Source organism: Pelodiscus sinensis, chromosome 6 (genome assembly GCF_049634645.1).
Source record: "Pelodiscus sinensis isolate JC-2024 chromosome 6, ASM4963464v1, whole genome shotgun sequence".
Lineage (NCBI taxonomy): Eukaryota > Metazoa > Chordata > Testudines > Trionychidae > Pelodiscus > Pelodiscus sinensis.
The window spans coordinates 86,490,277-86,517,378 of record NC_134716.1 but is presented as its reverse complement, the minus strand read 5'-3'; the positions used below and the strand labels follow the sequence as shown (position 1 = coordinate 86,517,378).

General features: G+C 42.4%; 1 protein-coding gene across 1 annotated transcript in view; it reads left to right on the top strand.

Moving 5' to 3' along the window:
- The window catches only part of AP3B1 (adaptor related protein complex 3 subunit beta 1), a 309,804-nt gene that overhangs the window by 78,325 nt on the left and 204,377 nt on the right, over positions 1-27,102 (top strand). The window contains exons 5-6 of the mRNA XM_006119130.4: positions 645-805; positions 4,777-4,843. Of these exons, the coding sequence (XP_006119192.1) occupies positions 645-805; positions 4,777-4,843 (228 nt within the window). The remainder of the gene's footprint in view (positions 1-644; positions 806-4,776; positions 4,844-27,102) is intronic.

Below are 27,102 nucleotides of genomic sequence, written 5' to 3'. Positions count from 1 at the left end.
TATCTTATCATTTGATACTCAAGGATGGGGTGGACATGCTGGTATCTTTTCTTAGCTATAAATTCTTCAGATTGCACTAATTCGGCCTGGTACACCATGAAAGGTCTGGAAGCAATGGAGTTTTTTGTACCTGACTACCTGAAAAAGTTTTGTTGTCAGTGTCTAATAGAATCACCCAGGTATCCTCTTAAATTAAGTCAGCAATGTTTCCTACACTTTCCTTAAACCTGACCACTTCGGGTGGAGCACCAGCAGCCTCCACTGCCCCATGGCATCTTCAGTACAGCTCCTGGAGTTTGCCACTGCCGGGGGTCCTTATGGGCAGCAGTGGGGAGAAACAGGATGTGACAATTCTCTTTCTCTCTCCTTCTTCTCCTTTTTTCTGTTTTCATAAGCATAAACAAAATTTGTTAATGTGGTGTTAGTCTGGTTATTCATAATATGTGCAGTATTTTTTCAAGTTGTTGACATTTTTTCTGCTATCAAGTTTCATAGAAATGTACATTTAAAAAAAGTAAAAGGGGGAGACGAAATGTATTTATGTGGCTTAATATGTTCTCAGTCATTGCAGAATTCACAGCGTATTTTATTAATGATACATTTCTGCAGTGTTACTTACATAATTTTGTTTCCAATCTTTTTAGGATCCTAATCAGTTAATCCGTGCAAGTGCTTTGCGAGTTTTATCTAGTATCCGTGTGCCAATTATTGTTCCTATAATGATGCTTGCTATTAAAGAAGCTTCTGCTGATTTATCTCCTTATGTTAGAAAAAATGCAGCCCATGCAATCCAAAAACTTTATAGGTAAGTCGTTTTTTTATGATAAATGTTGAAAAGCTATTTTAAAGATTACTCATAGGAAAATAATTGTGTTCTACTGTGGCGCAATAGAAAAATGCACCCTAATCCCGCCCCCCCTTGCATCTCCGACAAATTTCCTTTGGTTTCTTGCAAAAAAATATTTCTGTGGGGAGGCACCAAGAAGCTTCACCAGTGCTCACTCACCCCTCTCCAGCAGCTTAGTAGCTTTAGATGCATCTACTAGGGCAGTTGTGGGGAGAGGTAAATCACTGAGGAGAGGAAGGTCTAGGGATGCCCTAGCTGCACAGGGAAGTTGGTTCTGGCTGGGCTAGGGTGCAGGGGGATGAGGAAGCTAGATTCAGAAATCTCCTTCATCCGTATAGAGCAGACAGGGCTGAGTCAGATCAAGCCCCAGAAACTTCCCCTGGCAGCAGGAAATTTGGCACAGGTTGGGAGGGAGAGGGGGGGTCTGGGTCTTTTGGGAGGGAGTGAGGCTTGGGGAGGGCATCTGGGTGCAGATGCTTGGTGGTTGGGTGGACAGGAGGAGCAGCATCCTCTATAGTGATCTCGCCCTATACCTGGACACTCTTTCCCTCCCCACCCCGACTTCCACCCCACTGAGCTCCAACGAGCTGCACTCTGACATCTCCACCCCATGAAGCCCCATTTCCGCCCCCCCACGCCGATCCTGAATCTTTACCTGGACTCCCAGCAGAGTCTCATTCATTCTCCCTGCATCCAGAACCCCAATTAGAGCTTCTTTTATACAGATTCCTCCCTATACTTATACCTCCCCAGCGCCACTGAGCTGCCAGTATCCAGATTGTGCTGTGCAGAACCCCTGGCACTCTTGAGAGAATTCTGCACCAAACATTTTTTAAATTCTTCAAAATTATGCATGTTTTAACTGTCAAAATAACACAAATACAACTACATAATCACACCATTTTCAATTGTTTTGGTAATTCATTTAAAAGTATTTGTCAGAAAGTTATTGAAAACGGTATGATTATATTTGGATAAACTGCAGAATTTTAAAAAACTGTGTACACAATTTTTAATTTTTTAGTGCAGAATATTTCTGGCACAGAATTCCCTCAGAAGTTTAAAGTGCTTGGGGAAGTCTCATAGAAAGGAAAAGTGCAAAATCTGTAAGAACTTTTGCCCTAAATAGCAGGAAGTGGGATATCTGCTTCAAGGCTCTCCTCAGGGAGGATGCGCTTTGTCCTGCATCAGAATCCTCTTGCTTGGATCTCATACCAAGCACTTCTTCATCAGTTCAGAGTGTACCACTGGCACTGTTCACCTTGACTGGTGCTGAAGAAGCTTGAGTAGAAGAGCCCCCTGGCGCCAAAAGGGAAAGGGGCCTTCTGCAAAGGACCAGTGCCAGATCCTGTGCCTGCTGGGGATTCATGGAGGTACTGCTGAATTCAGACCTCCCCAGCCTACCCAGGGATTTGCCTTTTGTTCAACAGGGGACCTGGGGTTCTCTGAGTGCCCTTGTAGCCCAGCAGCTGAAGAAAAAGCAGGTTGCAGGTACTGCTGACACCCCACCAGGCACTAGACTTAGCTAAGGCTCGAAACCTAAAGGCAAGCTAATCATGGAACTTCCCCATAGGGTAGTGGAGCACTCTTGGTCTATGGACCACAGGGATAGATTCTCTTTCCATAGCCTACGACCCTGGCAGGCCTGGTCTCCAGTCAGAAGACCCAATTTCCTGACCGTATACTTTTCCCCCTATGATAAATGGGGCACTGAAGTTGAGGCACCGATTCCCCTACCACTGGTACTGGTGAGCTTCCTGCCAAAAATCACCATAACTCAGGTCACCCTTATGCAGATGATCTCCCAGATGTTTGTTTCCACCAGGGCAAGATTGCTTTCAATGGACAGGCATCGATCCTTGCTCTGCCAGTTGCCAGCCTGGGACAGTTGGCAGACATAGGCCTTGATGGGCCTCTTTGGTCATCAGAAGGGCAGTGGTTGGAGCTGGACATTTTGGAATTAGATTTTTTTGTGTTTTTATTTTTCAGCTCCTGTGGTTTCCTTACTAGAGTGTTGCTCTTTTAAGACTTCTGAAGTCATGCCTCACATCTTGTCCTCCTTAGATTAAGGATGGCACTTCAATTTCTTAAATCTTGGGTCAAGTGCTTTAGCTATGCGATGTCAAATTTGCTGTGAAAGTGCTCTTAAAATGAACATGTGCTGGGTCATCATCTGCTATAACATTAAATATATGGCAGAATGCAGGTAAAACAGAACAGGAGATGTACAAACCTTCTCCGAGGAGTTTAGTCACTTTTAATTCATTATTATTTTAGTGAATGTCATCAGCAATCACATCAACACATTCTATTGAATGTGACCAAAGCATGAAGGGACATACAAATGTGTAGTCTATCTGTAAATATGTTGCAATGCCAACTACAAGTGTGTCTTGTTATCACTTTCAGGTGACATTGTAAATAAAAAGCAAACAGCAGAATCTTCCGTAATTGTAAACAAACTTGTTTGTCTTAGTGATTGGCTCAACAAGAAATAGGACTAAGTAGACTTGTAAATTCTAAAATGTTATGCTTTGTTTTTGAGTGCAGTTGTATGATAAAAAAAAAACTCTATAAGTTGCACTTTCACAATAAAGAGATTGTACTATAGTATGCATATGAGGTTAATTGAGAAATACTATTTTTTCATTTTTAAAGTGTAAATATTTGAAATGAAAAATAATATAAAGTGAGCACGGTGCGCTTTGTACTCTGCATTGTATTAAAATCGGTATATTTGAAAATGTAGGAAAACATCCAAATGTTTAATAAATTTCACATAGTATTCTGCTGTTTCATAATGTGATATTTTGGGATTAATTTTTTAAATCATGATTAATTATTTGAGTTACATGCGTGAGTTAACTGCTATTAATCGAAACCCCTACTTCATGTTCATATTCCATTCTAGCAGCTCAGTCCCTGAAAATTTTGCCCATAACTCTTTGATGATGAAAGATATGGATCACTTTCAAAGTGGTGTTCAGATATTCAAGTAATTGCTTTGCACAATGTAATACAGTATCTTCTTTCAATATCTTTTCCCTGAGTATAAGAACTGACATTCGTGCTTATGTTCTCCTATCTTAACAGTTTAAGGCTGCAGTAAATCTCAGATGTGTGCATACACATGGCATCGTTATAACTCATGAGGGATGTAAAATCCCATTTAATTGGTTAACCAGTTAAACATTGCATTTAGCTGGTTAATTGATTAAAGGGGGTGCCAGAGCAGCCCCTACTGGTTAACTGGTAAGTGGAACCAGTAAGCATCATCTGTTAAGGTTGATGGTTTACCAGTTAACCTTTTACATCTCTATAACTCGAGTTCCTATTTTCCTGGTCTGAAAAATAGCACTTACCTCTCCCCTCTGTTAATCTAAAGCTTTAAGTTTGAAGTATGCATTTCTCCGTAATTTCCACAGCAACTTGATGTAATGTTCTTTTCAGTATATCTTTTTTTAAAAACTAGATTCCAGGATTCCAACCTGTTACTGATGAGAATAAGCAGGATTCTAACCTGTTACTAATAGAATAAGCAGTTTACAAAAATCTGATCTTTACTGATAAAGGGTTAGAAAAGCTTTTTATTAAACAAAAAATCCTCCTACCCTTTTTTGAGTGTTTGTGTGGTTTTGTGGTGTTTGTGAGGTTAGGCTTACCTGCTTAGTTTCAGAATATTAACTTGAGTACTGTAGCAGAAACTCTAAACTTTTTTGTGCCATTCTATGTTTCACACATTCTTATGCATTCTTCCCCTTCCCCAAATACCATGTATTTGGATTGAAAATAATTTTACTCTTTTCCCTTGTTCCCCTTGCTTCCTTGCTACCTAGCCCATCTTCATTTCAGGTGGAAACCTGACTATAAAATGTTAAAGGAATGTGTTTTAGAAATGAAAAAATCCTATCCTTTGCTTTGTTTTTTAGTCTTGATCCAGAGCAAAAGGAATTGTTAATTGAAGTGATAGAAAAACTTCTGAAAGATAAAAGTACGGTAAGTAATGCAAATTATAGTGTAATTATAAATTGTACTGGTCACACTGCCTTTCATCAGCATATCTACTTAGCTATTGAATACCATTGTGTACCATTAAATTTGAGCTATACAATATAGCTGGTCATCTTAATTCTAGCACTAGTATGGATGTTTGAATTTGGAGCCTTAATGTTGTATGTGTATGTGTATTTGTATTTGTGAAATGTGACTATATACTGAAACTCTGCATTATCATGCTAACACACAAGGTGGCAGAAATGAGTTTGACATGACATTTAACTTTAGCATTTTCTGCTTTTTCATGCTTAATTTCATACCACCTTAATATTCATAAGAGCTTTCGTTTAATATTGCCATAGGATTTCTTTCTTAAAAAAATACCATTGAAAAAGTAATTTAAAGGATAGAAATTCATTCCTTTAGGACTTCAAAGCTCTGTTATGTGGAGCATCAGGGAAGAAGTAGAAGCACTGACACATGTAAATACAATAGTTTACTTTTCTAGACACCACCAGAATGTCCTGATCCCATGTACTTTAGAAACTCTATAAAAGGGAGCCTGTCTCTTGCAAATTGTGTCCCTGATTCAGTATATCATTTAAGCACTTGTTGAAACTTCAGTCATCTACTGGGGTATTGCCCTGGTTTTAAAACAGTCGATCGTACAACATATCTGTGGCCATAATTCAGGAAAATATGTAAGTGTGTAATTGAAGATAAGCATGTGAGGTAGACCCATTGACTCCAGTGGGACTACTTGTCATCTTAAAGCAGGCCTGGGCGAAATACAGCCTATGGGCTGGATCTGGCCCACCAAGCCACAGGATTCAGCATCAGAAGGCAGCAGAGAGCCCCAGGCTGGCTCCCCTGCTTGCCCTTTGCGCTGTGCAGAAAAGTGGCGACAGGGCTCCATTTCTGTTTTGAAACTGGAGGGGAGGGAGAAATTTTAGTAACCACCCTGCCCCCCAGCACATTCCCATTGGCCGGTTTTGGGCAGAAATCAGCCCAATGTGAGCTGCTTGTTAGAATAACAGGCAGCTAAGAAGAATCATGCCCCTTTTCCTGGGCTCAATTTCATGAAGCACATGGCCAGGCAAGCAGGCTTGCTGGCTGGGAAACATTTTAAGCTGTGCAGGCAGGTAGGCTAGTTCGGTAGCTGACAAGTAAGTCGCTGGCCATAGTCTGCTTCTGGCACCCCAGCCCTTCACTGCCCCTTCCCCCCACTCACCATACCCAAACCCTCTGTCCCCCTCTTACACCCATACCCCTTCCCAGATCTGGCACCCCAATCTCCTGCCCCAGATCACAATCCCCTCCTACCCTAGGTCATATCCTAAAAATCTGCACTCCAATCCTTTGCCCTAGGTCACAACCACCTGCTTCATCCCAACTCCCTCCCAGACTCTAGTTTCCCTTCTGCACTCAACCTCCATTTCAGACCCCGCATCTCCATTAATATCATGAGAGTGCGGCCCTTGACTACTTCCCAAAATCTTGGAGTGGCCCCCCCATCAAAAATTATTGCCCACCCAGTCTTAAAGTGAAGCATGTGCATAAAAGGTTTCCTGTATGGGACCTTAGTTAGCTATGACAGAGTTCTCAAGAAACATAACTTAACATATGAGCTTTCTACTGCTTTATTTTTAAAAGTGCACTCCCTCAGATCAAAACAAATTTTCACAGTGAGGATTTATGTATATGGTAAAACTAATGTTTAGACGTATTCTAGTTGTTTTACTTATACAGATTTTCTATAACCGTGGTCACCAACCCATCGATTGTGATCACTGGTTGATCGCGGGGGCATGACCAGTCGATTGTGAGGTATTCCAGCCTCCCTCTTGTTCCCCCCCATCCCCAAGAAGGAGTCTGCATTGATGCTACCTCCTGGGAAAAGGGAGGTAGCACCAGCTTCCTGCCATGCAGGGGGAAGTCATGCAGCTGCGTGCCAGATCTAGCATTTCAGGAAGCACGTGCGCTGCTGTCAGCCAATGGTCAGGGGTGTGTGTGTGTGTGTGTGTGTGTCACACCCCAGGCTTCAACTGCTGAGACGCAAGGTCCCATCGCAGTGGGCAGCCTAGGAGGCTGACGGGCGCTCCGAGAAATGTAACGTCCATGTCTTTACCGCTAGGACCGGGGTCCCTTCGCGGAGGGCAGCCAACAGACGCCCCGAGGTTTACAGAAAGAGCTTAGTACATCTCAGATTTTAACTGCTAGGATACAGAATCCCTTCGCAGCGGGCAGCCTAGGGAAGGCTGAGAGATGCCCCTACGGATCTGTCCCCTGGAAGTGACATGATCCAAACGCCCAGCTCTGCCTGTATCTGTCCCTTATGACTGGCTGAAGTTCTTTTAAATTGTGCTTGGTTCTGTTACAGCAACTGAAGGAGTCAGGTTAAAGTTTAAACAGTTACAGGTTTATTAAAGAAGCTTATAAATCATATGGTTACAATGGCTATTGCTCTATTTCTTAACTGCTAGCAAATATAGATCTTAAAAATGGTTACAAAGAAAATAAAGATAGAAAATAGAAATAATGGTACCAAGTGACAGCGTAATCTTTAAAGAGCTCTAAGTCTATGTGTACACTTAAGACAAAGGATCACATCCAGGTATCTTTTTGCCCTCTTCTGTGCCTCTCGACTCAAGCGGGTCAAGCCAGGGCCGGTCCCTCAATTCCTAGGAAAGACGAATACGAGGTGGGCGTCCCCGTGGAACCTCGGGAGGTCAAACACCTAACCCGACCAGCAGGTAGATGGTAGATTGACACTCCAAAGTAAGCGTGCTGCTGGACCCATCTTTATACCCATAGGGGCCCATAATCCTCTTTCTTATCTAAGATGCCAAATTGTACTGGTCTGTCTTTGTGGCGCCAGTTCTTACAAGCAAGTTTCAACTTAATTTACACTTGCAAGAGAGAGAACTAAATTGTGAGTACTGGACATTTTTTTTACTGGGCGGGAGATTCCTCCCCCCGCGGACGGCTATGTGTTCGTATCAATATGGGTTTCAGTCAAGGGCACTCCTTGGCAGCCTCTTGGTCAGCAATTGGCGTATCTCTGTTTACAGCCATTCAGGGTCACTGAGCTTGCATATCTGCTCCTCCTGTTCAAGGCTTTTACTGCTCTGTGTGCCCTGCATGCTTCAGGCAAGCAAAAATGGATGTTACAGGGGGGTTTCTGTCTGGCTACAGCTGCTCCTCCATTCCCCAAAACAGCCGGCACACTTCCTGAAAAGCCGGATCTGGCATGCAGATGGGGACTTCCTTCCCTGTGCTGCTTTCCTGCAGCGGCAGGGGATGGGGAGGAGAAGTCCCCAGCTGCGTGCCAGATCTGAATTCTTAGGAAGCGTGCCGGCTGTTTTGGGGAGGGAAGGTGCCATGGGATCTCCAGGTAATGGCTGAGCTGTATCTGTCCCCACCCTCTGGCCAGACCTCCCCCCCCCCCGCCCCCAGCTGCCCCCTGCCCCTTGTCCAGACTCCCACCTGCTCCTGCCTGCCTGCCAGCATCCTGGTCAGACACCCACCAGCACCCTGCCCCTGGTGAGACCCCCACCCAGCAGCCTGCCCAGACATCATACAGCACCCTTCCCCTGCCTTGTGGCCAGACCCCCACTAGCACCCTGTTCCTACCCTCTGTCCAGACCCCCCACCAGCACCCTGCTTCTGCCCCCTCCCTTCTGGCCAGACAACTACCCCCAGCTTGCTCCTGTACCCTACTTTCCACCCAGATTCTGTATCCCCATCCCAATCCCACTCACTGGCAACCCTGTCCCGCACACTGGATCTTTCATTTTTGGCCCCACCTCAGAGTGTAGAGGGGCCCACAAATTCCACTAACCCTGGAACCCCAGAAGAGTTAATCTGGCCTGAGGCCTCGAACCTCAGTCCTACCTACCCTCTCCCAGCCATGGGGCTGGAGTACCAGGGGAATGAGGTGTCTCAGTTGAGGCCACATCAGTGAGGCTTGCGGGGTTTTGGAGGGATTGTTTTTTTGCATCTCACTTGTGTGGTGCCCGACTGATTCTTTTTTTTTTTTCTGTGGGTCAGTGACCCCGACCCAAAATAGGTTCCTTTCCCTGCCCATAAATAAAGACAATGTTGAAACATTTTGTATTTGACATATTTTATTTAAAAATGAAACCTGGCCAACAAACCCCCAGTTGGGGCTACACCCCCATCCAGCCACAGCATCATAACACTCCTGCACCCCTGACAGACCCCAATCCTGAGCCCATCATGCACCTGAACCCCCTGTCCTGAGCCTCTCATGTCCCCAAACTCCTGCACCCCCACATTCCCAGTCTTCTGCCATAACACTCCTGCACCATCGCACACTGCAAATCTGTGCCCTGAGCCCATCATACTCCCGACTTCCCTGCCCTGAGCCCCTCATACACTTCAACCCAAACTCCCGCACCCTTCCATCCACAAGCCTGCGGCTTGCCCAGCACCCCAACTCTTCACCTGATCCCAGTGCTCTCCAGCCTGGAGACCCTTCCCTGAACAAACATCCCCTTTTCCACCTCCTCCTGCACACAAATTCCCTCCCGGAGCTTGCACCTGTCACCCTTCCCACACTCAAATCCCTCATTCCCAACCCAGAGTCCGCACTTCCTGTCTCAATCCAGTGAGAATGAGTAAGGGCTGGGGACAGCAAATGATGGAGAGGAGGGGAACAGAGAGGGCAGGACCTCAAGGAAGGGGTGGGGTCTTGGGAAAGGGATTGGGTGGGTCTTGGCTTGCCCTGACATTTTAAAAAGTCATCTTGGGTGTAAAAAGTTTGGGGACCACGGTTCTAGAAAAAGCGGTCTCTTCCTTACAGTTGTTGAACTTCATCAAACTTTTTTTAAGAATTACTTTTAAGCAGAGACAGTTGTGTGTATTCAGTCTGTATTTTGGCAATTTCTGACTTGTGGGTATTGAATTTTTCAAGTTACACATTTTTGTAATGTAGCGTTTGTAGGGATTTTCTAGTTGCGTGTTTTTTGTTGTTGTTGTTTTCGTATTTTTAAAGTAGGGGAAAAAAATTCAGAAGAGCAAATTAGCTATTTATCTAGGCAGCGTGGCTAAATTCCACTGGAAAGACAAAAACACTTTGGTTTTAACTACCAGAGCACTAAAAATGTTGTGTGCACTGCTCCATGAAGAGGTTAGTGTCACTAGATTCTTACTGCTTTGTGCAGGAAACTTTTCTGTGGAGAACAGCCACCATTTGCATGTGTATTTATGATTATACTAAAGGATGCCAACACTTCTTAAACAAGGGGTGGGCAATAATTTTTGATGGGGGGCCACTTCATACATTTTTGAAGTGGCCCTGGGCCACCCTGGAAGGGGTGAGACTTCACATAGAAGGGGCAGAACCGGGACACTTCCATGCTTCCCTGCCCACAGACCCTGATTGGTCTGCCAGTGGGGGAGTGCATGAAGTCTTTGCCCCCGCCTTCCTCCCAAGGGAACCACCAGATGTTCTCAACAGCTGGCAGTTACCTCTAGGTGCCCACGTCCCTGGTGGTGGGAGAAGACTTAGCACACTCCCTCTCTGCTCCCAGGTCAATCAAGGGCTTGGGTTGGGGGGACCACACAAAATCTGCCCCCACCTTGCAACGGAGCGCTGCGCTTGGTCACTCACCAGCTAGGCAGCAGCTGTCAGTTGACTCTAAGTGCCAAGCCCCTTGCAGGGCAGGAGGAGGCTTTTTGCATGTTTCCCCCACTCCCAGGCCCTGATAGGCCTGAGGGGAAGGGGAGTTGGAAGTCTCTTGCTCCCTTCCCTCCGGCGTGCAGCAGTCAACCTCCTGTGTGCTGATTGGCCTGGGGGCGGGGAAGTGGCAGGACGTCCGCGGGCCCGATCAACCCACTTGGTGGGCTGCATGAAGCCCATGGAGGCCCTTTTGCCCACTCCTGCCTTAGACAGTGGGAATATGTCTATAGTGTAACTAAACACCTGCAGTTCTCCGTCTCACTTGGGCTTCTGGGGTTAGGAGTATGGGGCTGTTTAAGTGTAGGATAGACCTTCCAATGCGGGCTATGGTTTGAGTTCTGGGGCTGTTTTACTTCTCACTGTCCTGGAGTCTAAGCTGCAGCCTGAGCCTGAGCCTGAACATCTATACTGCAGTTAAGAGCCCCTTAGCCTGAGTCAGCTGGCACAAGCTATGCATAGGTTTTTGAGTCAGGGCTAACTACATCCTAGTTGGGCTAGATATAGAAGTACTGGTTAGCTATCCAACACCTAGAATACTGAGGGATAGAAGTCAAAATGGTATTTTTAATATTATGATACTTTATATTGTTTAAAATATTGTGATTCTCTGTGCACTTGTTATAACTTATAAATGTTCATAATTGCAAATTGAAACAATACTTCAATCAAAATACTGAAACTTAGCCACTTTCACTGCTTCAAGGAAACTGGCTGCTCATGAGTTAGACATGCACCAGTGGTCTGTAGGCCAAGCTATACTGTTGTTTCTGTCTTCCCGGAAGTGTAGCTATCTGATGTTCTCCCTTCTGTTCATCACCTATCCCAATCCCCAGCTTGTTTGTGTAGTCTCTACACTTACCTGAAGAGTGGGAGAAGCGGAATGTTCAGTTTGCAGCAACAGTAAAACAGGACAGACTTCCTGTTTAATTTTCTCCTACACCCGGAGGCGGCCCATGAGCCTAGGCAGACTAGGTGGTCGCCTAGGGCGCCGCTGGCCCGGGTGCCCGATGACGACGTCACGTGGCACCTGGGCACCCCATGATTATGTCATGGCCATTGACAGCCGTGCAGGTGGGGGCGTTGATCGCACCTTACGCCTGGGGCGCCAGCTGCTGCAGCTGGCCTCAGGCCGCTCCTGCCTACACCTCTGCAGCAGCTGAGGCACTTCTGGTTCTGGCTGCTTCTTGCTTTATCCTAAGGGCAGTAGAAATAGGACTTATGCTCATCTGCTAGTGAAGCAAGTTCCATTGTGCCTCTCCATTGTGTCTCTCCTCTCTCCTCGGCATATAATTCAAGACTGATTATGCATGTGACACTGGGGACAAACACCTTCCTGCCTGCCTTCCTCAACAGGCTGGCTGATATTTGGTCTGAGTCTTGTCAAATTACATTGACCAGAATTCTTCCTGCAGGATCTCCCACATTTGCCAGGGTAACTTTCTTTTAGCAACTTGCAACTTTTTAATGCCAGAGGGTTAACTTTCATATAAAACTATGCAGTTTATCCTTGCAAAGAAAAAGCTTCTTGTTTTCTATCTTGCATTTTCTTGTTCAATTTATTTAAGTGATGGAATATATCGCCTAGACAGGCAAATTTTGTATACCATATCATGTCATGATGAAGTTAATGTACGTGGATTCCTGTGAAGTTGAGAATATTTTTAAATCCTCTCTCAGCTCATATAACCATGAGGGAACTTTTCCATGGGAAGGATACAATATTTCTGTGTGCAAATGTCATTGGTGATGTTTTGCTTCCATTTCCTCAAATAGTGGAAAAAGGTAACTTTTTAAGGACCATGATTTTGTTAAGTTCACTATCCTTAGTGTTAACACTAAAGCTCTTTTGGCAATGTTTTGGCCAAGAGAGCTTCATGTTGCAAGGAAAAGTCTCCAGCACAACATCTTTAACCTTGGTTACAAACCCATTTACTTTGCCAGTCTTGAAGGCAGACCCATCTCTACAAATAGTAAGAATTTTTCCAGTGAAATTCTCCCTTCTCAGGGTAGGCCATTATTACCCTGACTACTTTATTTTTTCCTGTCATGTGAACTGGCAGTTGTTTGCAAAATAAGTTTTATGGTATCTCCATCAACGGATCTGATTTTAGTCAAGAGTTGAGCCTCATCACATATACTTATTAATTCATCAAGCCGCAGTGCAAATTTTCATCTACATGTGATTTTTTTTTCCCCTCAGTGCAATATTGGTGTCAGCTGGTGTCATTAATATGTGTCTTACAGTATTATCTGAAAGGAGAACTTTTGCAACTTCTTTAACTGTATTTGCACTTAATAGTACTCTTAGCATTTCTTGGCATACAGGTAAAATTAACATCTCTGGGTATGTCTACACAGCTGCCGTCGTTCGAAATACCAGACATTATTCCGAAATAACCAAATGCACATCTACGCTATAAGCCTTTATTCCAAAATAATGTTGAGCTGGAGGACTTGTTACTTGGACTCATGGTAACCCTCATTTCATGAGAAGAAAGGGAAGTTGAAGGAAGTGTTCTTCCTTCGACTTCCTGCTATGTAGACAGGGCCAAAAGCCCAATTAAGCTATTTTGACTTGAGCTATGCAATTGTCGTAGCTGAATTTGCATAGCTTAATTTGACTTTTGTCCTGCTGTATTAACATACCCTCTGTGATTATCTGCAGCTTCTTTGCCTTTGCTACAAGCTCAGGAAGCAAGCTGATTGGTTGCTGAGCTTGTAGCGAAGGCAGAGAAGCTTCCAAGAATCACAAAGATGTTAATTTTACCAGCATGCTAAGAAATGCTAAAAGAAATCTTCAAAAGAGTGTATATCCTTTTTGGCGAGGGATGCATGTTTAACTTCTAAGATGCCATGTTAACTAACTTGGCACCATTGCACGATCTGAGAGTTTTTCCTACATTAGATATTGTGGAAGAAGGCAAGATAATTCACCTGTAAATGAAAATCCTCAGTGCAAGTAACTCTCTCTCAGTAGTATGGCTTTACCACTTTGATTTTCTTATGTTTGTTAAGGTTCATCACTGAAAATAAATGTAGAGTCACTAGAATCTTTTCTTCAAATATTTGTCCTTTTTTTTGAGTCTTCAGTTCAAAATTAACTACTAACTTAATGTCTAATAATAAAATATGGCTACTGCATGAACAGCAAGGTCATTTGCGTGTAGGGTGATGTAGAGTCTGACTCATGCATGTAGACGCACAGAGCAACAGCACAAAGTGCTATTTGTTTTAAATGGAGAATTTTTTCCATTCACAAAAGACTTGTCCAAAATTCACCAGTATACATGTTCTATTCATTCATGCCTCACTACACACCTATTAGCAAATACTGAAAGACTACACTCTAGATGTTAGGAGTGCATTAGTATTTTATTTGGGTAGCACTAAACTATTAAGATTATCCTTATAATTTGTAACAGTTGCACACAGAATGAAGGTACTTAGTCACTTCTCAAAGGCTCTCATCATAGATCTCTTCTTCCATACAGTTGTTCTATAACACAGCCAGTGTAACTCCTTTAAACAGGGTGATCATTCATTCAAATAGATCTCATGCAGTGTCTGCAACTCTTCTAGCTCAGGTATCTATTCTATACTTTGATAGAGTTGCAGTTTGGTCTTCTGTGTATAACTTTTCCCCACATTATGGCATCTCTGTTTCAAGAAGGACTGCTAAGCTGGGATGGGGTTTATGTTTTGAGGAAGGGAAAGAGTATTTGGATACAGACTGGCTAGCCTAGTGAGGAGGGCTTTAAACTAGATTAGATGGGGGTAGGTGACCAAATCACACAGGGAAGTGAAAAACATGGAGACCTTGGAGATGGGTCAGAAATGGGAGGGTGAAATAACAGAAATAAAGGAGGGACAAGGCAGACCTTGGAGGCAAAATCAAATCAGTGTCTTAGATGCCTATATATGAATGCAAGGAGTATGAGTAATAAGGAGGTAGAATTTGAAGTGTTAATAAATCGACACAACTGTGCCATAGTTGGTATCACAGAGACTTGGTGGGACAATATACACAATAGGAATATTGGTATAAATGGGTACAGCTTGCTCAGGAAGGATAGGCAGGGAGAGGGTTGCCAGGTATCTGGTATTGGCCCAGACAGTCTGATATTTGCGGCCTCTGGTTTAAAAAAAAAAAAAAAAAACAGAAAATACCGGACATGTAAAATGTCCAGTATTTTCTGTTTTTCTCAGACGGAAGGCTGCATGGGACATTCTTCCCCTGCCACGTTGGGCCGGTGGCAGTGGAGGGTGTCAGCCGATGGTCAGGGCAGTGCACGGGTGTGTGTTACACCCGAGTCTTCAACTGCTGAGACACAAGGCCCTGACGCAGTGGGCAGTCTAGGTAAGACTGACGGAAGCCCTGAGGCGTTTAACGTCCGTGTCTTTACCGCTAGGATCGGGATCCCTTCGCGGCGGGCAGACAACAGGCCGACAGACGCCCCAGAGTTTACAGGGAGAGCCTATTACACCTCAGATTTTGACTGCTAGGATACACGATCCCTTCGCAGCGGGCAGCCTGCGGAGGCTGAGAGATGCCCCAATGGATCTGTCCCCTGGAAGTGACATGATCCAACGCTCAAGCTCTCCCTATATCTGTCCCTTATGACCGGCTGTAGTTCTTTTTAAAATTGTCCTTGGTTCTGTTACAGCAACTTAAGGAGTCAGGTCACAGCTTAAACAGTTACTATTTTATTGTTACAGGGTAAACTTAGCTGTTAATTGCTACTACTGTGTTACAGATAACACAGCCACTACAAAGGATAGGACAGAAATTACACTAATAAGTCACTTACAGGTACTATGAAACCCTTTTGGTTCTCTGAGCTCTTATTAAATGCATGCAAAATAGACACCTAGCAGGTATATATATTCTCACCCCTGCATTCCAGACTTGGCGTGGCCAGCGTCTTTCTCTCAATCCCTCGGGAAGAAGTAGGGCGAGGTTGGGCGTTCCACAGACCTCGGGAGTCAATACCTGCCAGCAGGTGTAGATGATTGGAGCTCAAATGGGGTGGTCTACTAAACCCCTCTTTATACTCCTTGGGCCACGTAGGCTTCTTCCTGGTCTCAAGTGGCCAATTGGGAAAAATGGCTTTGAATGCCAAGTTTCCCACGAAGGGTACAAAGCATAATTCACACCTGGGAAAATGCAGACAATGGGCACCTCTAGTATGTGATGGGAGAAGATTCCTCTCCTGGGACAGTGCGGGCATGTCAATTACTGGTACTAGCCAACAGGACGATGGGAGGCCTCCCAGTCGTCAGCTAGCCCATTTCTGGTTTCTGTTTATGGTAGTCAGGGACAGGCAGCACACCTGCATTCCTAGGGCATCAAAGGCTGACTGTCTTTCTCTTGCTCTCTCGGGGGGGGGGGGGGGGAGAAACAAGATGGGGTTCATCTCTGGCTACAGGGGGATTCGGGGAGCATGGGGATTTAAAGGTGCAATGACTTTTTTATGCGGTTGTGGGATGGGGTTCCCCCCCCCCCCAACCAATTTTTTTCTTGCCATGTTCAGTATTTTTTGTGAAAGTATCTGGTAACCCTAGGCAGGGAAAAAAGGGAGGAGTTGTTGCCTTATATATTAAAAATGTATACACTTGGACTGAAGTTGAGATGGACATCAGACCTGGAGAGTCTCCAGGTTAGGTTAAAAGGGGTAAAAAACAAGGATGATGTTATAATAAGGGTCTACTTCTGACCACCTACCCAGGAAGAAGTGGATGAGGCCTTTTTTTTAAACAACGAAGAAAAACCTCCAATGGGCAGCATTTGATGGTGATGGAGGACTTCAGCTATCCAGACACATGTTGGGAAACTAACACAGCAGAGTATGGATTATGCAATAAGTTCTTAGACCGCATTGGAGACAATTTCTTATTTTAGAAGATTGAGAGAGCTACTCGGGGGAAGTTGTTCTAGATTTGATTTTTAACCGAAAGGGAGGAGCTGATTGAAAAATTTGCAGGTGGAAGTCAGCTTGGGTGAAAGTGATCATGAAATCATAGAAGAATGGTAGAAGGCAGAACAGCAAAATAGAGACAGTGGATTTTAGGAAGGCAGATTTTAGTAAACTCAGAGACCTGGTAGGTAAGTTCTTGTCGGAAGCAAGACTAAGGGGAAAAACAACTGAAGAGAGTTGGCAGTTTTTCAAAGGGGCAGTATTAAGGGCCCACAAGCAAACTGTTTCACTGCATGGGAAAGACCTAAAGTATGGCAAGAGACCATGTTGGCTTAACCAGTAGCTCTTACATGATCTAAAAATCAAAAAGGAGTTGTATAAATAGTGGAAATTAAGTAAAATGATAAAGAATAAGCAAATAACACAAGTGTGCAGGAGCAGGAATTGAAAGGCAAAGGCACAAAACAAACTCAGTCTAGCTAGAGACATAAAGGGTAACAAGAAAACGTTCTTCAAATATATTAGAAGACCAAGAACAGAGTAGGCCCTTTGCTCAGTGAAGAGGGAGAAACAACAACAGGAAACTTGGAAATGGAAGAGGTGTTTAACGACTTCTTTGTTTAGGTTTTCACCAAGAAGTTTGGTAATGGTGTGCTTAACATAGTGCAAGCTGGTAGAAATGGGGTAGGTTTAGAAGTTAAAATAAAAATAAAAAAAAAAAGTTAAATTACAATAAAAGGTTAGATGGCTTGAAGTCACTGGGGCCTGATGAAATGCATCCTAGAATACTCAGGGAGCTGAGGGAGCTAATAGAGGAGGTATCTGAGCCTTTAGCTATCATCTTTGAAAAGTCATGGAAGTCAGGAGAGATATCAGAAGACTGGAAAGGGACAAATATAATGCCCATCTGTAAAGAGATAAATAAGCACAACTCAGGAAACTACAGATCAGTCAGTTTAACTTCTGTGCCAGGGAAGATAATGGAGGAAATAATTAAGAAATCCATCTACAAACATCTAGAAGATAATAAGGTGATTGGTAACAATCAGCATGGATTTATAAAGAACAAATCATGTCAAACCAACCTGATAAGCTGTCTTTGATAGAAAAACAAGTATTGTGGATAAGGGAGAAGTGGTGGATGTGATATACCTCACATGACTTGGTTATCAATAAACTAGGAAAATTAAACTTAAATGGGGCAATTATAAGGTGGGTGCATATCTGGCTGGTTAGCCATTCTCAGAAAGTAGTTATTAATGGTTCTCAGTCTTGCTGGATGGATATAGTGTTCCACAGGGGTCTATATTGGAATTAGTTCTGTTCAAGATCTTCATCAACCATTTAGATATTGACATAGAGAGTACGCTTATTAAGTTTGCAGATGATACCAAGCTGTGAGGAGTTGCAAGTGCTCTGGAGGATAGGGTTAGAATTCAAAATGATCTGGAGAAATGGTCTGAGGGAAATAGGATGAAGTTTAATAAGGACAAATGCAAAGTGCTCCACTTAGGAAGGAACAATCCATTTCACACTTACAGAATGGGAAGTTACTGTGTAGGAAGAGGTATTGCAGAAAGATATCTAGGGGTCATAGTGGACCCACAAGCTAAATATGAGTCAGCAGTGTGGCAGTATTGCAAAAATGCATCTGGGATGCATTACCAGGAGTGTTGAGAGCAAGACATGAGAAGTCCTTCTTCCATTCTACTCTGTGGGGGCTGAACACTGACTGGAGAAAACATTTGGAAGGTTATCCAGGTGGATTTGAAAACCATAGGATGGATGAAATAAATGGGCAGGTGGTTGGAGGGGCTTAGTTTTCATCTGATAGCTATCTCAAAGTGAGCAGCAGGGGCATCCAATGCAGTGAGAGTTACATTTCTAAACCTGGATTCAAGATGGTAAGCTAGCAGTGAATGTGAATCCTGTTACAGATGCATATTCTCATGTCCCCTCCCTAGCTTGCTTCTAAATAGCTAAACAAAAAGGGGTACTTTTCCATAGTTACCCTAACATTAGTACTTTCCTGAACATCCAACATTAATGTCAGTGAAACACTCCCAGCTTAGATGTACGATGTTGGCTTTTTTAGGAATATAATTTTTTTGAAATGCTGCAAGCCAGGGCACTTTTCCTGGACTGGCATATTCATCTTGACGTGGTTGCAATGACCAGCCCACCATTTGCCTGTGTGGCTCATAGAGCAATACACTGCACATCTAACAGAAGCAAGGAAAGATTTTGCTATTGTGTGAGCAGGTGCAGAATGACTATAGAATGGACATTTCATAGATCGAGAGGAAGCTGGAGATACCTCAAGACTGGGTTGATCTCACGGAGCAAAATATTCCTATCAGCACTCCATTCTGTTTTACATAATACTTGCAAGTGGACAGAGAAGTGATTGCTCTAGTTGATTTTGGGGCACTGCTATAATAACCCCCCAATTGCCCTCTTAATTTATTCTTTCAGAGGTAAAAGTTTCCAAGGTTAAGGACATGGATATAACCTTCCGATAAAATAACAGGCAGTATTCTTTTCAAAATATATTATTATTGATGTAACTAGTAACCGCTACTATAACATGATCTAAAAATCCTAAACAAGCTACAAAATCCCAGACATACACATACCTTATTGCAAGTTAAAGAACACTTAAACTACAGTAACATATAGTTTAAATGATTCTAAGTAAAGCAATTTGTTGCAAGTGGTCAACATACAACAAATTGTTGACAGCAGATTTGAAATTGCTTTTAAGTTTATATAGATCTGTGTGTGTATTCTAAAAATGCAATATATTTCAGACATACACACATTTAATACTATACAGTAGGGTGTCATCCTCATGGTTTTGTCTTTCTCTGAACCTTCTTTTGAACCTTTAGTCATACACTCGGGGTACATTTACATTACAGAGAATGATCAAAGCTGCTGCTGTCTATCTTCCAGGGTTTGAATTAGCGGGTCTAGTTAAGAGTATTCTCACTTTGACTTCCTGCAGAGAGGACAGCACCAAAAGTCGAGATAAGGTACTTTAACTTCAGTTACACAATTAAATTAGCTGAAGTTGCATGTCTTAATTCAACCTTGTCCTATAGTGTAGACCTACCCCTTGGTGTTCCACATCTCAATGAAAGTTGCTTTGCGGGTCCCTATTACATTAACCAGAAGGCTAAATTAGGAACATTGTCAGACCCATGATCTGTAAAGAAAAGATCTCTGTTCATTCCCACCCAAACTTTGTCCCTTAAGTAATTTCAGTATTTCACAGGAGTCAAACCATCCACTTGTTGACTTATTTTCTTCTGAAACCTTATGTCTTTGAGAGGTGGCTTAATTCTCTAAATGTCTGAAGAGCATTGGCCTTTCACCTGGGACAATACCCTAACTTTTTGTTACCACAGCAGAAATCACATATGTAGTTTAACAGACACTGTTTACTAAAAATCTCCAGAGTCAAGCTAATAGTGTGCATGCGTGGAATACAGATAGCGACCACACATCTTGTAGCTCCTTCCCTTACAGTAAAATAACTTCTTCTATATCATCAGAACTCAAAACTGAGTTTGAATGTGCACAAGGATATGCCTATAGAAGGCAAGCTGTACTTGCCGAACATTGTTGTATAGACCAACTATTTACCTTTTCGTTCTTGGACACCTTGACCAGAAGGTAGAGTGCAGAAGGATCTTACCCTATCTTCAAGACCTGAGGTGAGTGGAACAGCTTCCCATCTATGTCTCCACCAAACTCTGCTTCCCTACTTTCCCATACCACAGAAGCCTACAGGCAGGAAGAAAGGGGTGCCAGAGGTGTGAAGCCATGCTGGCAGCAGCTAATAGCTTCCACGTCTCCTTTATTCAGGTTGCCTTGTGAGATATCCATTTCACAGAGTGTGATAGGGAGCTGATGCTGACTGAATGCGGCCAGAAATCTGTACCTTATGTTGCAATGCTTTGCGCTTCAATGATGCAAGATCGCTTACTGTTGGCTTGGTGTGGGAAGGTGTCCTACTGTGGAGGACAGAATAAGGCAGCCTCCCAGAAACTTTTTGTGAGAAGGATCAGAGAGTTCCTATCTAAAAGCTTCCTGGAGATAAGCAGGGAGGATTCCCGCTCCATCTCCACACATGTTAACAAGGTATTCCAAGCTTCCCATGCTGTGTAAGCACAGAGTATGCCACACATCACACTTGATTGCCTTAATCTGCTTGTAGCAAGAAAAAAAGTTGTGAATTCACCAGAAGCATCTTCCCCAGGTTTGACTATGATGTCCTGGGAGGGAGAGGATTGTCTCCCAAAGGGATGAAAAGTTCTTGGCTCTCACTGCTCACTGGCTGGCCATTCTCGTCTTTTCTTGTTATTTTCCTCTTCCTTCCCCTTCACCACCACGCTGTTCTCCATGCTGCTGCCTGGAATGTCTTGGGCAGATTCCACTGTCTGGCTTAGGAAGCTGGTTGTGTCCCTCAAGGGTTGTATGCATCTAGTCATAGAAGTGGAATGTTTGTGATGATGCACCAGACTCTCCCCTTGCCTGGATGAAGTCCAACATCTCTTGCACACTCTATGCTTGTGCTTGTCTGTGCCACTGGGAACTGGAATGTCTAGACATGGCCACATGTGCTGCTCAGGGGTGCTGCCTACTCTGAGGTATGCTCCCAACACTGGCCATACAGGAAATGAAATTCAAACTTTCTTGGGGCTTTTCCTGTCCCCTACTAGGCCATTTATGTTAAAAGACACTCAACAGGCTTAACCAGGATTGGGGGAGAGGGAGGATGGAAACTTTAGTTCTCCCCCAGCTAAGACAAAAAGGCAAAAAAGAAACTGTGTTTAAAAGTCAGGTTTTTAGCTGGGAGGAATTAAAGTTTCCATTGGTCCAGTAGGGAGAGAGTCAGGTAACAATGTTAACTTGTCTCACTATTAGCCCTCTCTGAGGTATTACACACACCTAAGATAAGTAGACTAGTCTTGTTGGGATGAGGCTGTTTTTCAACATTATCAGAATCTCTCAAGCCAACTCACAGGTAGCAATACAAACTGAAGGTCACAATGAAGGTTACAGTCAAAAGTGGTATTCACAGTACAAAATGGAATTCGTAATTTGAGAGGACTTTTATGCCCTTTCTGTCACAAAATGGTAAGTTGCATGGTTAAATAGCTGATTACATGTTTCTGAAATAGATTAATTATCAGTGTGTATGCGCTTATGACTTTCAGGTGCTCACTATAAAGGGAAAGGCACTACTGCTGACACATTGTTTTAGCTCTGATGGTATAAATAAGAGCAACTTCATTAAAATTATTTACCCCCATGGTAAATCTAGCAGGTGGGTATCAGGCCTTCCATTTTCTAAGTCATCATTTTAGGAGTTAGCATCTTTTTGGCCTATTAATGAGGCTCTTCAGCTAGTACTAGACTACTTCGGATGCTTACAAACATTACTGCTTTATTATGGCATGAAGAATTACTCTTAAAACTGACTTTTTGAAAAAGTAAAACACTTTAACTACCATACTTATGTTTCTTACACAAGTACACACTAAGAATTGTTTTTGAAGACTGTATGACAACTACATAAAACATTGGCTCTTGAAGTAAAATAATTAATTTTACAAATTTAATCCTAATAATTGTTGATGACTTTGTGATGAGAATAAGGAGCTTTTGAACTAGAGCAGTACTTTTGGGGATAAGGAGGATGGAAAGACAAATACTATACTACACAGTAAATATCTGCTAAGTAAGCTAGTGTTCCAAGCCAAAATGAGTGGGTGAACCAGTGTTTTCATAAGTTATTGATTTAATGTTGGTGAAAGCTTCACTGTTGTGAAAAAATTACTGAGTTTGTGCAGATGTTTTATTGTGATAGATCTATTATCCAGCTATTAGAAGATAAATGACCGATCTTTCCCAGTTTCCATGCCTCCAGAAAATTGAAATAAGAGGGGAATATCATTTGGGCTGTATGATTAGGGCAGGTGGGATGGCCATTAATTTTAAGAGAAAGGAATCTTGGCAGGCATAGGCCAACTTGCAACATATTATCAATCAAACCTCCATGCATTTCTTGTGATGACCCAGCACTCTCAGGTTTTTGCAGCGTTAATTAGAATTCATGACAAAATAGATGCAAGGAAACATTTTGTACCCTTCATAATTTTATAGAAAATTTATTGTTATTAGAGGAACCATTTGCTTAGTGTGATTTTTTTCATTACCAGCTTGTCAACTAGCATAGATAATCTGGAGAAAATATGAACTCCATAGATTGGGTGTCACTTTTGTTGATGGTTCATGTAGTTTACCTTGGAGCGCAGCTAATGGCTGAAGTTCATAGCAACAGCACAGAAAAACGTGGCAACCAGTGAAAGACAAATGAACCATGTTTATTGCTTTAATATAAAAAATACATAAATGGAAAGATGCATTTGAATTTGATGAGCTCATTGCTAGTTTTGTTGGAGTGATTTATTTTTTTCCTTGTACATAAAAGTGCTATTGATACAGTGAGATGGAAATTAACTGACTGATTTTTGGAAACCAATATTTTTTGGTTTTAAATTCTGAGTGGATCATTTTGATTGAATTCTAAATGTTTTTATAGAATATTGATGCTTTAATAAACAGACATTATCAGCTATGTCTCTGATGTTTAGATACTGTATACAGTAGGATCATACTTTAGGGCAAATGGGTAGAGCTACCTAGAGAATGGTCCTTTTTATTAAGGAAAGTTTAGAAAACTCTTGAATACCTTTTCTTTTTCTACCTCTAAATTTAGAATGTATTCTGAATCAATGATTCCCAAAGTCAGCTATTGTGGCCACATACGACCACAAGGGGCTTTGCCTCTGGCCACTGCCTCCTGGGCAATAATGTGGGGGCATAAATCCGTGCACCTCGCCTAGGGCTGCTAGCAGTAGCTGGGCCTTTCCCCTATCTGGACGGACAGAAAACCTGGAGAAGTAGGTAACGCGAGAATTCTCCACCTTTGCTGGGAGGGTGAAGTTAGCTTTGTGGTTGCAGATGGCAACCTCCAGCCATGGGGTTTTAGACTCCATTTCTTGGTGGCATGGTGGCAGGCTTTGGCCCAAAATTCACTTATCACACAACTGGTTCCTGCTGCCTCCCCTGCTGCCTCTCTCCTTAGGCTGCCTCCATACCCACATCTCCCTCCAGGACTTGATTTGCCCTATGGTTGCTGGAGATGAGTAAGTCTGTTTAAAAAGTGGTATTTGTATATTTGTTAGAATCACTTTTTACAGTGGATTGAGTAGCCTTATTTGTGTTTCTGTTTTGTTTAGATCAAGTCAGTAATAGAGATAACTGTAAATTATTAATAGTGAGTCGGCAAAGAAAAATCCCACGTTAAATATTGATAATTTGGACATGTATATATGTATATTAGGAATGTAAAACCCTGTTCGTTGAGTTAACCGCTTACACTTTAAGTTTAACCAATTAACTGATTAAAAGGGGGCAGACTGGAGGGGCCCCTGTGCTGCTGACAGGAGCTGCTGCTGCGAGGCTGCTTCCAGCCCTGTGCTGGTTTGCTGTCTCACAGTCCACATGGGCTGGGAGTTGGCAGCCTTGTGCTGGACCTTAAGTGGCAACATGGGGGTTGGGAGGGTTGCCAGCCTGGCCTGGGATCTGGCAGCCCTCCCCCACATCCGGCCCTGCAGGAAGCTGCCAATTCGCAACCTGCATGGGCCGGTGCCTTGTTCCGGGTAACCATTAACTGTTACCCAGTAAGCATCACCCATGATTCAGTTATTCATTCACATCCCTAATGTATGCATGTATATATGTTTTTCCTAAAGAAATTAAGTATTCTAGGAAAAAGTCACAGTGGCTATAGCAGGAGTAGGTGGGTAGGTGCACTCTGAGGCTACCAAAAACGTTTTGTGAGAAAAATCTGTTCTGAATCCTCCATTCTTGTCCCTTGTATTAAAACCTTGCTTTCGGAAAATGGGAAGAATTTTAAAAAAATCAAGTTCATCTAATATTTTCTTAGAAGTAGTGTGCTCATTGTGGTAAATGCTATGCCATCAACTGAAATAATTGGATCCCAAGCTATAAAGGTGGTGAAAATATCTGCTGACCGTGGCACATTCTTCGCATTTGATCGTACACAAAGAAGTTCTTATAGTGCTTTAATCCTTTCCTCCCCAAAATACCTGTATTCCTGTTATAGAGAAATCACAAACATGAATAGCAAGATTATGGTAGCACAGCTGGGTGACTGACCATAGGTGCTCACTTTCCCTCTAGCTGGGAGGTGCTTGATACCCACCTCTCTCCCTGCCCTATCTCTTCCCATCCCTTCTGCAGCATGCCCCCATTCCACACCTTCTCCCTGCCTGGCACTACCTTTTTTCTCCCCTCCTCCTCTCTAGAGTGAGTTGTATCTCTACACCTCCCTCTCTCTTCTGAGCATCTTGAGTGCTGTGCAACAACTGTTTTGTGGTGGGGCAGGAAGTGCTGGGAGGGAGAAGGAGGAGGAATTGTTCATCAGGGCCTCTGGAGGGTGAGAAACATTGGAGAGAGGTGGAGCTTGGCTGCTGTTGGGTGCCGAGCACCCTCTAACCTAGCCTCGGAGCACCCACAGGATTGGCCCCTATGTAACTAAAATATATGCAGAAAACTATAGATATAATTTTTGTATTTTAAATGCATGGAACATAAATGTTCCAATTAAATATTTCTTTGCATCGACTAGAACAAAAATGCGTGTTTCAAAACCATTACTTTTAAAAGGTAAAAATTGCTCTGATCATTATATTAGATACTGTAAAAGGCCCTGAGTTCTCAGAACACATAAGCTTTCAGTAAAGTGAAAGGGAGTTGATAGGAAATTAGCCCTTCTGCAGATCCATTTGCTTATTTTGGTGCCTAGTTATGAATTTAGGATATTCACTTCAGGTACCATTCTTAAAAATGTTGCCCAACATTTGAAAGAAACCTCTGTATTTAAACATCTACATCTTCAAGATTTTGTTGCCATGTCTAAAATCAAACCAAGTGTAGTATTTGAATATGCTAGGATGCATCCTAGTAGTGTTTAATGCCAGTGTAACACAGGGTTATTTACTAGTCCTAACTACCAAATAAATAGAAATGTGTTTAATTACATGAATAATTGCCTCACTTTTGTCTATTACATTTATGGAGGAATAAAGCTTAATGTAACAACATTTAAATACTGAAAATGCAAAATTAACTTTTTTATGTGATGCAACAGAATATAGAAAATTATTGTAAATATAATGCATGTTTATTTAGTTCTTACAAATAATCAATTCTGTGCTCTCTGGAATGCATTGAGTATCCAGTAAGTACTGACACATGAAAAGGGTTTGGGACAATAAATGCAACTTCACGTTTAGACTTATTGGTAATTCATAAAATTCCCAAAGGACCTGAAACTTGTTTTGCATAATAGCAAGACTATATTCTGAGATGTTTTCTTTCAGTTGTAATGTTGGGTGCATACTAATAAACCAAACATAGAAGAAAAATATCTAACATATGAATATCATTGTATTTAGTATTTCTCAAGAAGTGACATTTCAACAAACTATATTTCTATTTAATTGCTTACTTCAAGCCATTGGGGAAATTTTAGAAGTTGAAATACAGATTCCCAGACCTCAGATGAATTACATTAATTTGCTGCCAATAAGGTGGCTTGCATGAATGCTAATGGCATACATATCAGTTGCTTCATATGGAAGTTTTATCATGATGTTTTGCTTAACATGTTCCTTGACACAAAACAAATCTTAATGGAGACAATTAGGAAACGAAGAATAGTATTCTTGACACATTGACAAGTGCTTGTGTCACGTGTACCTGATTTATTGGAGGCAACTTAAGTGTACACTGTATGGTATTGTAGTTCTTTTTTATTATTATTATTGATGGTGATTATATCAATAGCTTTTTAGTTTCTTTAGCAGAAACTAGAGGTGTCCAAAGTCACAAACTAAAGTTGTTACAAATTTATTTAATTAGGAGCGTAGAATTCCTGTTTAAAATTTCAGAAATTATGTTTTGGAATATATATGTTTATCTTTGCATTTTGGTGTCTTTCTTAAAGTGACTTACTGCCACTATTTCAAGAAGGATCCTGCATGCAAGTTTTCTTCTCTTAGCACTTCAGAAACCCCACGAGGAACCATGTATTTGCAGATAATAGGTCTCTAGAAACTTTTCAGTTTTTTCATGAAACCAAAACTACTTTCAAGAAAGGAGATGAAAACCTATGGCAAAGACATTTTATCTTATGTGCACATCCTGAAAATAAAAAATCGTGTTCCAAAAATATTCTGACTATTCTGGTGGTATAAATATTCGGTTTGTGCATCTTTGAAACTTTGGGGTGGGGAGGGAATAACTTGTAGAAGAGTCTGGATGTATCCTCTGAAGAAATAGCTGAAAATATCTAACATATTTAAAAGGCATTATTACATTTGCTCTTTAGAAGCAGTTTTATGAATCCCAGGGATAGGTTGCATCTTTCCGTAATTGTTGAGCAGTCAAGAGAGGTTGTTGGCCACTGTTTGGGCTGATTTCTCTGACCATATTCTTGCTCCGCTTGGTTATCAAAGATTAATAAGAGGCTTCCATAA